The sequence below is a fragment of the Microtus oregoni genome, unplaced genomic scaffold, assembly GCF_018167655.1.
Source record: "Microtus oregoni isolate MIOR12 unplaced genomic scaffold, Mior012 000024F_ref0000369, whole genome shotgun sequence".
Taxonomy (NCBI): domain Eukaryota; kingdom Metazoa; phylum Chordata; class Mammalia; order Rodentia; family Cricetidae; genus Microtus; species Microtus oregoni.
The window spans coordinates 33,312,200-33,330,086 of record NW_024543083.1 but is presented as its reverse complement, the minus strand read 5'-3'; the positions used below and the strand labels follow the sequence as shown (position 1 = coordinate 33,330,086).

Genomic DNA, 17,887 nt, shown 5'->3' with positions numbered 1-17,887 from the left:
CACACACACACATACACACACACACACACACACACATTTTTTTTTCAAACTTCAATATTTATTTCACTAAATAAACCCTAAGGCTATGGTCTCCTTCTGTCACCTCACCTCACTTTCTAGATTGCAATCTGTTCATCCTCCAGTACCCCCTCAAATGTCACAAATTCACTAAGAGCACCAACCTGCCTTCCTCAGAACTGGTCATTTCCTCTTCTGTCCTCAGCTGGCTCTGTTCTATTTCCCTTTTCCGTTCCTGTGATAGATAATGCATTCTTATTTGAAGCTCCTTGGGTAGGAAAGGGTTATTTTTATCTTCCACTTCCAGGCAACCCTCCATTGCTGATGGAAGCCAGGGCAGGAACTCAAAGCAGGAACTGCAGCAGAGACCCTGGAGGGATGCAGCTTCCTAGCTCACCCTCTGCATCACACTTACCTAGCCTTCATGGTATCCCAAGCCCACTTACCTAGAAATGGTGCTTCCCACATTAAACTGGGCCCTTCCACATCAATTGTCAATCACATCAGACTCTCAGAGGTATGGCCTCAGGCCAGTCTTATTGATGCAATCCTTATCTGGAGGATCCCTCTTCTTGTTGACAATGACAGCTAACCAAGTCAAACGTGCTGTATCTGGAGAAGATGGCGTCAGTGATATCTTCCCATTAGAAGTGTTGGCTCCTGGTGAGCAGAGGCTATTTTCTTCTCTTAGGCTTTGGATTTTCATAGAAAAGCACCCCTTGGATGTGGTTTTATTTTCAGGTTTTTTTTTTATTTAAAATTCCTTCATACACTAGAATGTAGGGGTTTTTTTGTTGTTTTTGTTTTGTTTTGTTTTGAATAAATGGGCAAGCTGAACTTTACAAAGGGATGTGTTACCAAAGTTGTAGTAAAAGTCTTTTGTAGCTCAGGAGCAGAACCCAGACCTGCTGTGCCTCAGTTGTCTCTCTATCCTGTACTCCTCTCTACTCCTGTCTTTTCTTTCTAGTTCTGCAAAAGCAACTTTTACTTTGCTGTCTTAGTCAGGGTTACTGTTGTTATGGTGAAACCCCATGACCAAAAACGAGTTAAGAAGGAAAGGGGTTCTTTGGCTTACACTTCATATCACTGTTCCTCATCCAAAGAAGTAAGGGCACAGTCAGAACCTGGAGGCAGGCTGATGCAGAGACCATGGAGGAGTGCTGCTTACTGGCTTGCTCCTTATGGCTTGTTCAGCCTGCTTTCTTACAGAACCCAGGATCACCAGTTCAGGGATGGCTCCACCCACCATTAGCTGGGCCCTCCCTCATCAACCATGAATTAAGCAAATGCCTTCTAGCTAGCCAGAACACTTACAAAGTTACCCACACTCCATGAAGAGGAACATCCTGATATTTTTTTTATCATATTTAAAATTTGGAGCCAGAAATGTTGGGAGATTTTGGGCCTCCCTTCTTTCCCATGCTCTCTAGTGTCCTGACTGCTCTCTGGGCTCCATCACAGAGGAGATGGATTCCTTTTCTCTCCTCTCTGTGACCAGTAGCTATGGCCTGGATAAAGCAGGTTCTTAGTAGTTGAGTGAGTGATGAACCCACCATTTCATTTAGAAGACCCAAAAGCTATTAGAAGTAATTAACAAACCAAGGTTCTTGTTTGTAAAGCCTAGCATTTCTGTCTACTTAACATCCAATTGAGATCCTTATTCTCTGGGCAAAAATAAGTAAATAAAGACAATTTTAGAATGGGTGGCCAATTCTACATCTATTAATCATTTTATTACTTGATATTTTTTCTACTTTGCTCCTCTCTGTTCCACTTCTCCCCTCTCTTTTCTTCTCATCATCTTCCCCTTCCCCTTCCCTTCTTCTTCCTGTTTTCTTCTTCCTCCTCTTCTTCTTCTCATTATTATTCCTCTTCCTCTTCTTCCCTTTCCTCTTATTTTCCTTTCCCTTTTCTTCTTCTTCCTTTTCCTTTTCTTATCCTTCCCCTTTTCTTATTCTTCTTCCTCTTCCTCTTCTTCTTCTTCTTCCTCCTTGTCCTCCACAGTAAGGACTCACTATGTAGCCTTGACTAATTCCAAATTCACAGAGATCTGGCTCATGCTAATATCTCTCTTATATCTCGCTTTGTTTTTAGTTTATTTTGTTTTTGAGACAAGATCTCTGGTATTCCATGGCATTCCTCAAACTCAGTAATTTGTAGCTGAGGAAAACCTTGCCCTTCTGGTCCCCCTCCTTCTACCTGCTGAAACTACACCTGGAATGGCAGCAGGTGTGTCTGCCTCCACCTCTGGAATGCTGGAACTATAGGTGTGCCACCACACCTGGTACCGAGGATGGAACCTGGGGCATACTGAGCAATTGTTGCACCAACTGGGATCCCTAAAAGCTTCTGGGTGGGGCATAAATGGTTGTTAAACTTGAACCTGGCTTGTCTTGTTAATCTACAAAAAGCCTCTACTCTCTACCTTTTCCTAACCCTTACCCCACAGGATCATATTTCTGTGTCCCTGCAATTCATTGTGATTCCCTTCTCCCTGGTTTTCACCTTCTTTCTACTCCTGCCTAGTCAAGTACCACTTCACTTGTCTCATCCTACTTAGCCTTCCTCCAGACCCCTTGATGCAATTTAATAATGTCAAGCCCTGGAGCTGGATGTCAACAGAATGAAGCCTGAAAGTGACATCCTCTCTCACAGATTTATGCAATAGTCCATGTCGTAGATTTGATGTAGGTGTGTGTGTGTGTGTGTGTGTGTGTGTGTGTGTGTGTGTGAACTGCCTTACTTTCAGCCACAAGTGTAGAGCTCAGACCAAATAAAATCATTTATAAATACTAACACCTACAGTCTACAAGGCTTTATTCTGTTCGGATTCTGCTCACCTTCTTTTTCCTCTTTCATGAAACTGTGCTTGTGAATAAAAGGAGAAACTGAGAAGACATAGGTCCAGAGACTGCAGATTCAGTGACAAGGGGGAAAGGAGGAAGTGAGCATGGCCTGGTGCTAGTCTTGTCCCAGCTGTCTACCTTGTCCTATCCTGAACTTTCAGCATCTCTTCTCTGGCACAACTTTGTGCTGGAATTTACACAGATGTAGACAATTACGCCTTTGAAACTTGAAATTTGGCTTGCAAGGCAGTTTATTCCGTTGTCTACACAGCTGCCATTTGAGGGAGAATTTAGAAAATTCAAGAGTTTAGAAAATGGTGCCACCCATCCCTGCCAGAGACCTTTGGGGCTCATATCTTCTGGAAACAAAGTGGACGCTCTCTGGGAGGGTTGGTTGTATCCACTGGCTGAGCTGGCAGAACCAGCACTTCTGTCCCTAACTTGGGATGCTATCTCTTTCCTCCATTTCTAAGAGCAGAGTCCTGCGGATGGCAAGCTTGAATGTCAACCGTGTAGGAAAGCCTCTCCTGTGGCAAAGTTGTTGAGAGTATACAAACAGCTGTTTCCCCCTTTGTAAATGCGGTTTGGAGCTCCTAGATTTCCTTAGAGGGAAGAGTCGCGCCATGAAGGTGATGTCAGCGTATGCTTTGAAAAACCCTTCTCTAACAAGACTGCCTCAGGGGATTGTAGGGCCCAGAGGTAAAAAGACAAACCTCTCAGGGTGCTATTCAGGTGACAGAAAGCTTCAGAAAGGTGACACACTGGACCCAGAGGAGGACATAAAACCAGAGCTTTTCAGAGTGAGCCGGGCTCAGCACAGGAAAAGCACACCAGGCCCAGTAGAGATGGCTAAAGCAAGAGGATCAAAAGTTCCAGGGTGGTCTGGCATAGAAAGCAGGACACTAACTACCACACACACACACACACAAAGGTGACAGTGATGGTGAAATCTAACTCTTTGTGTTCCTATTTTACTAAAGAAGTTCAAGAGTGCATTATCACACACATGATGGAAAAAGAATTTATAAAAGCCTTTTTTTCCCTCTCTTGCCCTTCCCCCTTTCAAAATCCCAGAAGAAAGTTTAGCCTTAGTCCTTGTTTCCAAAAGATGAAGCTATCATTTTCTTTAAGTGATGATCAACCAGCTGTGCTTTGATGAGCAATCAAGTTCACTCTCATGAACTCCTGTGTTGGCAGAGTCTACTCGCTTGTTTCCTGATCGCCCTGACTCAAAATAATCACACAGAAACTATATTATTTGCAATACTGTTTGGCCAATAGCTTAAGCATATTTTTAGCTAGCTCTTATATCCTAAACTAACCCATCTCCATTAATCTGTGTATGGCCACATGGCTCTGACTTACTGGCAAGGTTCCAGCATGTCTGTCTCCTGCAGGTAGCAACATAGCTTCTCACTGACTCTGCCTACTTTCTCCCAGCATTCAGTTTAGTTTCCCCCCTAGCTCTATTCTGCCCTATCATAGACCAAAGCAGTTTTTTTATTCATTAACCAATAAAAGCAACACATATACAGAAGGACTTCCCACACCATTTCCTCTTTTCTGTTCAAATAAGAAGGAAGGTTTTAATTTTAACATAGTAAAATTACATATACTAAAACAGGTATCAAGCAAGGATTACAGTTACAATATTTATATCTACTTTAACTTTTATCATAACTAAAGAAAACTATAATTATAATTATCTATTCTTCAACTCCATCAAAAACTCAGAAGGATATAATATTATCTAAGTAAAAAGGAAGTACATTGTAAGCAACTTCCAAAACCCTAGAATTGACAGAGACATCTCACTGCCTGGAGAGTCACCTAAAGTTCTTCTGTAATGTTGTAGGCATCAATAGTATCTGGTAGACTTTTTCATGAATCAGAAAATTTCAAAGACAGTTCTGTCTATATTGTCAGTTTGTCAGTCACTTTTTTCTGTGTCCTGCAGAATGTCTGGAAGAGTCTTTCCTGAAGCAGGAACTCTGAAGGACTGTCTTACCTTCTTTAGGCAACTTCAGCAGTCAATCTGTTGATAGAGGCTACTCATTCATTCCTGGATACCCAGACCTGAAATAATCACTCAGAAACTATATTATTTGCAATACTGTTTGACCAATAGCTTAAGTGTCTTTCTAGCTAGCTCTTATACCTTAAATTAACACATTTTTATTTATCAGTCTATCACCATATGGCTGTGGCTTTACCAGGCAAAGATCTGGCATCTGTCTCCTTCGGCAGCTACATGGCTTCTCTGTGGGTCCTGCAAGTCCAGTCAAGCAGTTCAGGCAAGAGAAGTTTCTTGCCCAAATGCTAACAAACTTTTGCATGAGGAGCCTCTTTGATGCCCATCATCCTCTTGAAGTAGACTGGTGCTGCCAGGAGCAGACATGTCTCATTGTTGAGAAATAACTAAGTTCTTAAAATATTTAAATGCCATATTCTATAAGTCTTTGAAAGGTTTGAAGAATACCTAGTCATCTGAAATATATCACTGTACATCTAAAAAACATAATTAACATGACTACAAAATTGACTTTATAGATGACTATCTATGAACCTGTATTTCTTAATTATACATTACATTTTTAAATGAATTGCACAAACACAATACCTTAATCAAGAGTAAAATTATACATATTACAAAATTGATCTTAAATTTGTATCAATAAACCAAGATCCATACCAATGCAAATCTCTATAGCATACCCCCCTTTAAACAAACATTTATAAACAATATTTGGGAATTTGGGCATAGTTCTCTCCAAACTACTTCCTGCTTTTTGTTGAGTGAAGTAATTTTAGGGCTCATGGAGACCTTTGAGGGATCTTGGTTCATCAAACCACATTAATCTGGAAGGAATCCACAGGTTCTCATCCTCTATAGAAACAAGAAAAGAACCTTTTCCAAAACAATAAATCCTTAGACCCAAATTTTGAATATATATATATATATATATATATATATATATATATACGTTTAGCTTAGCAGCCCGTACAATAAAATATCTCTTTGCATTTAGCTCATTTATAGTCAAAAATTCAAAGAAAACACAATAATACACATAATCCAGACTCTCTGTGTATTTTCCATCTTTATGTGGCTTATTTTTCTTACTCTATTTTTTTACAAGTTTAATATTTATTTTATTATCTTTACTACTTTAACTTATGACTGTCTGTACTTTTATATTATAACTGTGTCTATACTCTTTTCTTTTCTCTCTCTCTCCCTCTCTCCCTCTCTCTCTCAATTCTATCTACATTTATCCAACAATGTTACCCATTTAGAAGTCTTTCTCATCTGAATCTGTCTTTATTGCACATCTGTAATCATTTTCTGACCAAGACTGCTTTAAAAAACAATGCTAAGTGGGCATGGCTAGGATCAACTCCGCAGTCATGCCTGTTGACTCCGCCCAGTGCAACATGGTGAAGGTCTGTTTGCTGCCTGAGAGCCCTTCTCACAGTCCCGTTTTCAGGCACACAGGGGGTCTGTGCTGCCATGAAGCAAGTTGTAGCACTCCCTACTCGCAAGCCCCATTTACATGCTCCATCGCCAGACCTTCCAAAAGAGTCAAAGCCCTTTGTGCTGGTGAACCAGGAAGCTGCTGTTTTTCTTTTTTTTTTTTATTTATTTATTTTTTAAATTTATTTATTTATTAAGGATTTCTGCCTCGTCCCCACAACCGCTTCCCATTTCCCTCCCCCTCCCCCGATCAAGTCCCCCCCCCCTCATCTGCTCGAAGAGCAATCAGGGTTCCCTGACCTGTGGGAAGCCCAAGGACTGCCCACCTCTATCCAGGTCTAGTAAGGTGAGCAATCAAACTGCCTAGGCTCCCACAAAGCCAGTACGTGCAGTAGGATCAAAAACCCACTGCAATTGTTCTTGAATTCTCAGTATTCCTCATTGTCCGCTATGTTCAGCTAGTCCGGATTTATCCCATGCTTTTTCAGACCTAGGCCAGCTGGCCTTGGTGAGTTCCCGATAGAACATCCCCATTGTCTCAGTGTGTGGGTGCACCCCTCGTGGTCCTGAGTTCCTTGCTCGTGCTCCGTCTCCTTCTGCTCCTGATTTGGACCTTGAGATTTCTGTCCGGTGCTCCCGTGTGGGTCTCTGTCTCTGTCTCCTTTCATCGCCTGATGAAGGTTAATCTTCCTGAGGATGCCTATGTGTTTGTCTTTGGATTCACCTTATTTAGCTTCTCTAGGAACATGAATTATAGGCTCAATGTCCTTTATTTATGGCTAGAAACCAAATATGAGTGAGTACATCCCATGTTCCTCTTTTTGGGTCTGGCTTACCTCACTCAGGATAGTGTTTTCTATTTCCATCCATTTGTATGCAAAATTCAAGAAGTCCTTGTTTTTTACTGCTGAGTAGTACTCTAATATGTATATAGCTGCTGTTTTTCTTAAAGACGCTGAGCAGTTTCTGCTGTACGTCCCTCGCAAACAGAGCCTATTTGAAAAACTGCAGTTAACAAGAAGCTGAACTTGGCTCCCATTTTTGCGGGTCTAGAAGCCTTTTTTTTCTGATTTTTTTTTAAATTTATTTATTTATTAAAGATTTCTGTCTCTTCCCCACCACCGCTTTCCATTTCCCTCCCCCTCCCCCAATCAATTCCCCCTCCCTAAACTTTCTTAGACTTTACATGAACATTCTTGCCCTACTACAGGCTATGGTGATGGTGTCGGCAGAGGATTGGTGGACATTCCAAGAAGAAGAACACTACAATGTTCTGCCCCTGTCCAGACTCCACATCTGCCACTGTTTCTGTTCTTGATATTTTTTTCATTATTTCCCTTTATTTACCCCTAACTATTTCTTACTAAGATAATAACTGGAAAGAATTGTACTATGAAACATGTATATAATCTTCAGCTAGGATAGCTAATCCTCTCAGATGTAATTTACCATCCAGGAGAACTGCTAACCTATGACAACAGCCAATTGCAGCTGAACTGGAACTAGAGGTCCCTGAAACCTGCTCAGAGCTGTGGAATGCTGGACGACCCCTTTCCTTAACCATACACCTCCCCTGTAACACCTGCCTGGATTCTCTCCCCACTGGGAGGGTAACAGTAGATGTGCTTAAAGTAGAATAGCAAATTCCATATTAAGCACTCCCTAAGCAAGAATATGCTCTCATTGGAGAGGTCAAGGCTCTACCCCACGCCCTCTGCCACATCATCAAAAACTAACTTTGCTGCAACAAGCTGCAATTTGCCTTTTGACTATGTCATCTTCTTCCACCTAGATTGTTATATTTTATGTCCTCATTTTTTTAGACAAACTGCATATAAATTCAAGGTGTCTTTCTAGTAGCATCATCAAAAAGATTAACTGAGGGAGACCTTGATCCATCGCAGGATTGTCAGGGGTAATGACACAGTCCCATACTTCATGTGTTCCTCCTGCTACAGATTCGGAGCCTGGCAGCAAACTTATGTGTGGACAGCAAGCATGGAGCCACGGGGACGGAGCTGAGGCTGGACGTCTGTGTCAAAGATGGTTCCGAAAGGACGTGGTCTCATGAGCAGGTGAGTCAGAAATCACAGGACTGGAGGCTAGCGGGGAGCTGAGGGTAGCAGGGAAGGACAGAATGGAAAGACGTCTCTGGGTGGCACATTTGGGACTTGGGTGAAGTCATGGTTTGTTGACAAGCAGAACCCTAGTTAGTGAGCATGGCCCTTCTCCGCTCCTGTCCCTTACCAAAGGAACTGTGATAATCGACCAGGACAGTGGATAAAAACACATTTCAACTTGGAGAGCAAGAATTGGTGTCATTTCTCAGCCAGGGAAGCGCATGCCTTGCACACGTGAGAACTGGAGTTTGGTCTTTTAGAACCTATATTTTCAAGGTTGAACATGTGGGCATGTGTTTATAATCCCAGGCCTGGTGAAACAGAGGCTGGCAGATCAATAGGGATTGCTAGCCCACCAGCCCAGCCTACGTGGTGAGTTTCAGGCTAGTAAGACTGTCGAAGGGAAAGGTAGACAGCAGCTGAGGAATGATACTTAAGGTTGTCCTCTGACCTCAACGCTCGTGTGCATGTCCATGCGTATGCACAGACACCCCCATGCACGTACACACACACACACACACACACACACACACACACGAAAAAACTTTAGAATGAGAGTAGAATGTGGCAGCTATTTCAAGGACAGTGGTGATCAGTAATAAGGAACTAAAACCATGAAGAGAAAAGTGGGCATAGGAATAAATGAAAGCAAAATAAGCTTAGGTATTTAGCTCAGTGGTAGAGTCCCTGGGTTCTGTCCTCAGCTCCAAACAAAAATAAAAGAACAAAGTCTGTGGGAAACGGCACAATGAGGCCCATTATTCTGTGTGCTGACCTTTGCTTGAATGTGCTCCTGGGTACATGTCGGTGCACACACCTAGGCACGTGCACGGAGGTCAGAAGAAGGAACCGCATTTCCTCCTCCCGCACTTTCCACCTGTTATCTGGAGGGTCTCCCCAAATTCTGGGGCTTTCAGTTTCCCCTAGGCTGGAAGTCAACAACCCTTAGGATCTTCCTGTCTCTGCCACATTCCTTCAGAGCTGGAGGCACAGGCGCAGGCCTGTGCAGGACTCTGGGATCCATATTCTGGCCCTCCTGGTTGTGCAAGAAGACCCCTTAACCACTGAGCCCTCTCTCCAGCCCCTTCATAGTAACTCTGAAAACCAACTTTAAAAAAAAGAAAGAGGTAGTAAACTCCTTCAATGTGACCTCAGCTTACTAACTTCCCACAGCAGCGGTTTTCAAAACAAACCTGGAGAGAGTTAGGGAATTCATGCAACAAAATCTTCTAGTAAAGGGCTCTGTTTTGTGTTTGAGACTTCATCGAACTTTAGTTTTCCCTCCTGGCTGTGTATCAAAAGTACTACATGGACATCTCGTTGCAATCGCGGTTCTTAGTCATGCACGTGAGGGACTACCCAACACAGACATCACAGGACGTTTGCAGACAATGACACATTGATGCATCCCTGTGATGGAAAGACATTTCGGTGCAGCTACAGTTAAGAAAAGTGTGACTTATAATCTAATGTAAAGCTGAAAAGTCTCTAAAAAGGGTCTCTCCTGAAACTGGTTTACCTGTGAAAGAGCAATGACAGTGTCGGGGACTGGACGCCCCTTTTTGGTTTCAATTTTGAATAATGCACTATTTCAGTTAGGAAATATAGGACGTTTTCCACAGATTCCACAAGACTCAATAGCTATTGTCCAAGTTACAAAGAAAACAGCTGATACATATAGCTGAGGCCTTTCTCCAGCCTCCTTCCCTGTGCAGAAGGGAAAAGCCCCAGTCAGGACAGTATGTGCTCATGGAGTTCTGCTTCTCAGAATGGACCATAGTAACTGTCTTTGGAAAACAAAAGGAGGCAGCAAGCATTGTCCCTGCCGGCATGATTGTAGTGCTACAGCTATATTCCTCAAATGTCCGCTTTGCACTCAGACCAGGCGTAGGCTGGGCTGGAGCTTCCTTGTGTTTGTGTCTGCCTAGAACCCGGACCAGAGGAAGGCTCGGCTGGACATCCTTGTGATTTGGGAGCTTCTTTAGCTTATGCACACATCCACACAAAAGAATCTTGACCAAAATGAGCCATTGAGCAATGACCCTACACAACCTAAGGTCCTTAAGGAGTTGTCCAAGTACACTTCTCTTCTCCCTCTTTTCTCTTGCTGCTCCTTCTCCATACTAGATTGCAGTCAGAGCATCTGGATGCTGGGAAAGCAGCAAGTTCCAAAACCAGTCAAGGATAAATCCCATCGGACAACAGCAACATCTTCTGGCACCCTCTAACCAATTACTTATCCAGTGATGTCCTAGAAAGATAGAAGGCCTTACAGTCAGGCCAACATAGATTTCACGTGAAGCCACGCAGCCTTGATCAATCCTTTTAGGCCAGCGGTTCTCCATCATTAAATAAGGGCAACAATCCCCCACCTCCTATATGAGGTTTTTGAGAAGAAATGATGCCTGAGATGTAACTTTAATTCCCACATGAAGCCAACACAGTCACTGTACTTTTCCTTCTGTCTTCATACACACACACACACATGCATGCACACACACACGAGCACACATACATACACGCATAAACACATATACATGCATATACACACATAAACACACACATGCATACACACATACACACACACCACGCAAACACATACACGTGTGCACACATGCACACACACACATCACTCACTCGGGTTCAAGGTTGCTGCGACATGGGTGCATTGATCCTTTCCCTACATAGCTGTTCACTCCAACAGACCCTGCAGGGTGGGCAATTACCAGAACATTCTGCAGCTCTAGGATGTGGCGATAACTACAGTGTCAGGCGGGAGCTCGCTGCCTTCCTCCTCCTCTGTGTCTGATAAGCACTGCCGGGTGTTGCAGAGCTAGTCTATCAGAAAGACTAGCATTTGGAACAGTTAGCTAAAATTAAAGAGGGAAGCCATAAGGGAAAACTTTGGGTTAAATTTATCTCCTTTTCTCAGCCCAAGCAGAAAGCAAACTTAGATAGCTTATGGGGGATACACGTCTGAATACCTGACCCGTGCTTAATATTCCTAAACAGGAAAATTCCAGAATGGACTATGATATGTCCTGAATTTATTTGATAGGTAAAAAATGAATACAAACAAACTGAAGTATATTGCATACTTTTATTGACTGTTCATTTTTTACCTTAGGCTAAACTGCAAAAATCTATGGCATGCAATTTTTAACATGGTCACCAGAGGGCAGCACTAGACAGGAAGAAAAATAACAGTCAGGGGGAAAATAATGTGAGTGTATCTATATCCCTGCAGTTAATACAGCTCTTTAGGATTTCCAGTCTCTGGCGACCTAAGGCTGGAATGGAACTACATGGAGATTAAAGGTTGGTGGGGAGGAGAAAGTTGAACCTGTGTCACCATACACTTACTGACTTGGTACAGGTAAATTCATTTCACACTAATCAATGTAAGCTTCATTCGATGTTTTGCTTAAAGACTTGTAAGTCATATTTGACTCTTTTACGTTCATATTAAAACTCCTGGATGAGAAGTACATCCGCCCAGAAAAATTATAGATATTCGTTTTCTTTCCAAAGCAGTCAAACTGACTGAATGAATAAACAGACTTGTTACAAAGGCAACAAAGAAAGGTCCGCTGAAGGCCGCCTTTCTCCGGCAAACAGTTTGCTGCAGAACGTTTATTCAGGACTAATCCGGCTTCTGTGAGGGAAGCAGGCGTGTGAATCATCCTTCCGGGGTCATCCGCTGAGCTGTTTGATACCACCCTAGCATTGTGTGCTGGCTCCCAGTGTCCTCTAGGGAACCAGAAAGAAAAATTAAAATAGATCCAAATAAGAGTGTAAACTGTGGTGTGGGAGGCAACTCCCCAACTCCGGCTATGAGTACGGGGCGGGGCGGGAGGGGGGCGGAAGAGAGGAGGCGAAGCCTGGCCTAGTTTGGCAGTTCTCTCTGCAGGCCCAGCAGCAGGCTCTGGGCTCTTGCTGGGAGGAAGCTTTGCAGGCCTTCCCGTCCTGCTGAGAAAACAGACTTTCTCTTTCCAACAGTCTGGAGGGGGACACAAGCAAACAGAAATCCAAACAAGTCAATGCGTGCAGAGAAAGGACACACGCCTTTCGTTGGGGATAAACAATCTCAATACACATTCTGATGAGTACACACTGCAGGGAGAAACGTGCTATAACTCGGATTTCTGCAAACTCCATAACGAAATATAACTGCCCACTGAGAGGGAAAAAATATCTTTCAATTGTCTCATCTGGTTGCCAGACTAAGATAAGTGTATTTGCAGCTCCAATCTGGAGGTTTTATTTGTATAATACAATACAGTACAGACCCCAGCAATGTAACACACACCACACAAATATGAAAGCAAGGAAATAGGTCATGACTCAAAAATCTATGTTTTAAAGAGTTGCTCAAAAGAGGAAAGGAGGAAAATTGACATCCATTTATTTTTAAAAGAATGATTTGAGTTTGAAAAGAAAACAAAAAGCATCATGGGCTTTTATTAAGAAAATCTAGAGCCGGGTGGTGGTGGCGCAGGCCTTTAATCCCAGCACTAGGAGGCAGAAGCAAGCGGATCTCTGTGAGTTGGAGGCCAGCCTGGTTGGTCTACAAGAGTTAGTTTGCAGGACGGGTTCCAAAGCTACAGAGAAACCCTGTCCTGAAAAAAATGAAAGAAAGAAGAAAAGAAAATCAATCCAGATACTAGATACTTCTGGTTAGTAAGAACCGCCCAGGAGTAGGAGGCGAATGTGGATGGCACCGGAAGTCCTAAACAGTGAGGTGCTTTCACAATGCAGCTGCTTACTTCTGCTCTGGAGAAAATATGTCTAATTAATGATCTGTTTGACACAACCATTGGGGAAGACAAATGGCAACCATAAACATTTCAAAGACATAAGAGAGGGGAAATAATAGTTATTGAAAGGTGCACAAAAATAAAACAATTGGCATAATTTGAAGATTTATCACCCGGGGCCCAGGATTGCAATCACCAGATAATAATAACAAGAATAATGCAGAAAGCCTTATGAAAATTCCCTTCTAGCAATCAATCTACAAATGCAGGAAAGATCATCACCCTGCAATAGCAAACCCAGAAGTGGGAAACAAAAGTCGCGTAAGTGTGCCCAGATACAACTCTGATAGTAGATGATGTCTAAGAGACAGATTCGCTGTTGCGCGAGTGTTATTTGGACCTTAATGGATTCATTTAATGAAAAGCAGGAGAAAATGGAATAGAAGAAGCTGGGACACTTGAGGCAGAAGTCAGATCTATCAAATGAAGGTCTTCTTTAGGTGAGGGTTCTAATTCCTTTCATCTTTAGGCTTCTGCATATACAAAAGTGAAGACAGAGAAAGAAAAGCAGGGCACATAGTCCCACCCCCTGCCATGGAGAGAGACAGTTTTCTCTAAGAGTGTAGCCCCTGGTAAATCGATCACCCTCACTCTGGTGGAAGACTATTTGGGTAGGTGGGAGGGAATCTAGCCGGAGGAGGAAGAGGGAAAAAAGAAGAGAACAAGAATGTCAGAGAGAGGGGGAGAAAAAGAAAGAAGTAGCTGAATAGAAGCATGGGAGTAAGCAGTGTCCTTCCACAGCCTCTGCTCCAGCTCCTACCTCCAAGCTCCTGTCTTGAGAACTGTCTTACCCTCCCCCCAATGATGAGCCTGTAACCTATAACCTATAACCAAATGAACGCTTTTCTCCTGAAAGTTAAACAAGTAAATAAAAATTTTCAAAAGTCTAGTTGACTACGAGAGGCAGGAGTGTGGACAACACCAACAAGGAGGTTGGTAGGTGGTAGGGGCACAGATCCTGGAGTGTGCTTCCCTTGAAGCACAAAGACGTGAGTTCAAGCCCCAGAATCCACTTTAAAAGTCAGGTTTGGTGGCACACACACTTTTAATCCCAGTACTGAGGAAGTGAACCACTCGTGAGGAACGCTGTAGCTCACTGGCTGTCAGTGTAGCCAATGCGGCAAGTTCCAGCCCAGGAGACACCTTGACTTTAAAACAAAAGTGTACAGTGACTAAAGAATAATACCTGTGACCTCTGAACCCCCATGATCGCACATGCGTGCACGCAAACACACGTGCTTGTATACACACACACACACATACACACACACACACACAGAGAGAGAGAGAGAGAGAGAGAGAGAGAGAGAGAGAAGACTGTGAGAACAGAAGCAGTTTATTACAGTAGTCCAAACAAGAGATATTGAGAACAATGTTTGTGAAGATTCAGAGGGTGAAACTAATTCCAGAAATGTTTATGAGACCAAAGTGGCAAGTTGTACCGTAGTGGTATAGTCATTGCTCAGTGCTCACCAATACTGCCAAAGATGAGGCAGTGATCAGACTTGACAAGTCATTAGATGAGGAAAATAAAAGAGGCAAAAGTTCAAAGACTTCATGGCTGACAAGATGAATGACATTACCGCCAACTAGAATAACTCAAAGGAGAACAGGCTAGCCAAGACGTGAAAATCCAGCAAGTGTAGGATAGAATGAGTTTGATGAGTCTCCTAGGAGACACAGTGGGAAAATCCTCCCAGGGGCTACACACAACATGGTTTTGAGCATTTTGGTGAAAGCTGGTCTGAGAGAATTTAAAGCCAAGCAGGAAAGGGGAACACCCTTTGGTGACACCATGTTGTTGAGCAGACAGATTACTGCAGAGGAGACGGTACTTCAAAAGTCATGGAAGCAGCTTGTTTGGAAGAGAGCTCAAACTTAGGAGCATCCCAATAGGCGCTTTTCCTGTATGGAGGACCTAAGAGAACAAAAGACAGAGAGAGAGAGAGACAGACAGACAGACAGACAGACTACACAACTCTTGCTCATGACTCTATCACAAACGCTAACCCTTGTCCTGTCTGAGCCTGACTCTTGTCCTGCCTGCCTTTTAGGGGCACGGAGCATAGACACTCACCTCTCCTCAGATAGGTTTCTTGCATGTATGGATTTAAATCATTTCTTTTCCTAATGCAGATCACTTACCCTAGTCCTTTCAATTGTTTTCAGAGTCCCACCGCTTAACTGTTTTCTCTTAGCCATCTCTAGACTTGCCCTATCTCTAGGTGGGACCTAAAAACCCACGTATCTGGAAGGCCAAGTCAGTGGCGAGTGTATTTAGGTGATTCTAGCCCTGCACACTGTTAGCTCTCTGTCAGTAACACGTTGGCCCTGACAGCTGTGCTTCATACTGCTGTCTCCTCCTAGAAGCTTCCTCGAAGAATCACATAACCTATTAAACCAGACCTGGAAGAAATCCCAAGGCTTCCCCGGTCCATCTTCCCCTTCAGCTAAGGGCTTTTTTGGATGGTACCCTACAAATGTCATTCTACTCAAGTAACTCAAGAAAAGACTCTTTCCCAATAGGAATGTTGTCTGTCAATTTAACACATCGTAAAGTTATTTAGGACCGAATAAGTAGAATGTGTAGTATAGAGGAAGATGGATAACACAGGCGAGGCTAGGAAGCAATGGACGGCATATTAAAGCATTAAGTGGAGTTGTGATATTGAAGCATTAAATGGAGTTGTGGTATCCATCATTCCATAAAACTCGTGTTTCAGGTTGGAGGTGAGGGACCTGTAAGTGCGAACTGGACTTCCTATTGTGAGTTACAATCTAAAACTGACTGTATCACCCCACAGAATTGCACTTACCTACGCCAGAAAATTAATTTGCCTATTCTTTACTTCATTGAGCTCGGCTTTTCCTTCAATTGGATTTTTCAAGGTGCGAGCATCAATCCAGCTCAACTTGAAGTCTTGTCCTTTGGCAGTTAATCTGCTCATTAGGCCAGCGCCGCCGTCCTTGATCCAGGAACACTTTATCTACATGATAAATGCCGAGAGTTCTATTAAAGGCTTTTCTTCTCCTCTCCTTCCTTCCACCCCCTCCCTTCTCCCTCTCACATCTCTCATCTTTCATCCTTCCCTCCTCTTCTTCCACCTTCAAAATACCTTTCTCTCTCCTTCCCTCCCTTACACCCCTCCTCTTGTTCCTTTCTTACCAGTTTCTAATTGAAAACTTCTCCTTTACATGTTTACCCATCTGGCCACCGGTCTTGCCGGCACTTTGAAGCGTAGCCTTTTCAACCCCTCGATTGTGCAGAGACATGCATGCCCCTTGTATTCACAAGCCGGGAGCTTCCACCTTGTTACCACACCTCTGCGCATGCTCCGGAACCTTCCCGCCCATTGACCTCACCGCAGCTTCTCTGCTCCTGTTGTTTTGCTAGCTCTTTACTTTCGGGTGGAGAGAAGATATCCGACCCGGCGAGCCTCTGCACACCCGAAAATTCTGCTTCGATGCCATCTCACACAGCAGCCCGGTCACCCTCTATGACTGTCACGGCATGAAAGGGAACCAGCTCTGGGGATACCGGAAGGTAAGGGTCGGTGCTGTGGTCATTCTCAGATTGCCATATATACTTGTTTTGTTTTACTTTTTTTTAGGTCTCCCCACCGCCCCCTCCAGCCAAGTTCCCAGCTCCCAAATAAACACATGAAGGCTTATTCTTTTTTATGAATGCCCGACCTTAACTTGGCATATTTCTAGTCAGCTTTTTTTAACTTCAAGTATTCTGTCTACTTTTTGCCTCTAGACTTTTATCTTTCTATATACCCTTCTTTACTTACTCCGTGGCTGGCTGGGTAGCTGGCTGGCTGGGTTGCTGGCTGGGTGGCTTAGTGGCTAGCCTCTGATGTTCTCCTCTCCTTCTCCTTCTCTGGTTCCTTGGTTGCTCTTGCCAGATTTCTCCTCCTATTTATTTTCTCTGCCTGCCAATCCCACCTATCTCTCTCCTGTCTAGCTACTGACATTTAGCTCGTTACTAGACCAATCAGCTGTTTTAGACAGGCACAGTATCACAGCTTCACAGAGTTAAGCAGATACAACATAAAAGAATGCAACACATCTTTGCATCATTAAAACAAATGCTCCATACGATAAACAAATGTTACACAACTTAAAATAATATTCTACAACGGTCATGACTTCAGATTGACTGGCTCCGGCAGTTGGTTAAAACCACGCTGTTTTAATCCCAAGTGTCACCTGGACATATGCACACACACTCAGCTCGCGCATGTCGAGGCCACCATGACAGGGAAAGACGCAGCAGGGAGTCTGCGCTTTTGTCCTCACGTGTCGTGTGTACCATTTCCCAAGCAGTTACACCTGAAAAATGACTCCAGGTCAGTAGTAACACAGGGAAGAAGTCTAAACTCAGCTTGATCAATTTGGGATAAAAAGTGGCCACACATCAAATAAGCAAATACACTTATACATAATTCTTTTTAAAAAATCCTAACTCACAACACACATACATTAATACATCTATTCATTTATTGCATACCCCTGGCTATTGCATGGCAGCTGTCTGGTTAAAACAATAGCATTCACACACACATGTCTGCATGCACAAACACACACACACACACATATATGTATGTA

At 43.3% G+C, this 17,887-nt stretch overlaps 1 protein-coding gene and 1 long non-coding RNA gene across 2 annotated transcripts in view; one reads left to right on the top strand and one right to left on the bottom strand.

Annotated features, from left to right (window-relative positions):
* Galntl6 (polypeptide N-acetylgalactosaminyltransferase like 6) overlaps positions 1-17,887 on the top strand; it is a 1,023,973-nt gene that overhangs the window by 986,971 nt on the left and 19,115 nt on the right. Inside the window, exons 11-12 of the mRNA XM_041673878.1 lie at positions 8,298-8,414; positions 16,671-16,820. Of these exons, the coding sequence (XP_041529812.1) occupies positions 8,298-8,414; positions 16,671-16,820 (267 nt within the window). The remainder of the gene's footprint in view (positions 1-8,297; positions 8,415-16,670; positions 16,821-17,887) is intronic.
* Positions 11,728-16,576, bottom strand: LOC121462343. Its single transcript, XR_005976308.1, has 3 exons — positions 16,443-16,576; positions 16,093-16,263; positions 11,728-12,209 (listed from the first exon to the last, which is right to left on the bottom strand). It is a non-coding gene; the product is annotated as an uncharacterized LOC121462343 (long non-coding RNA).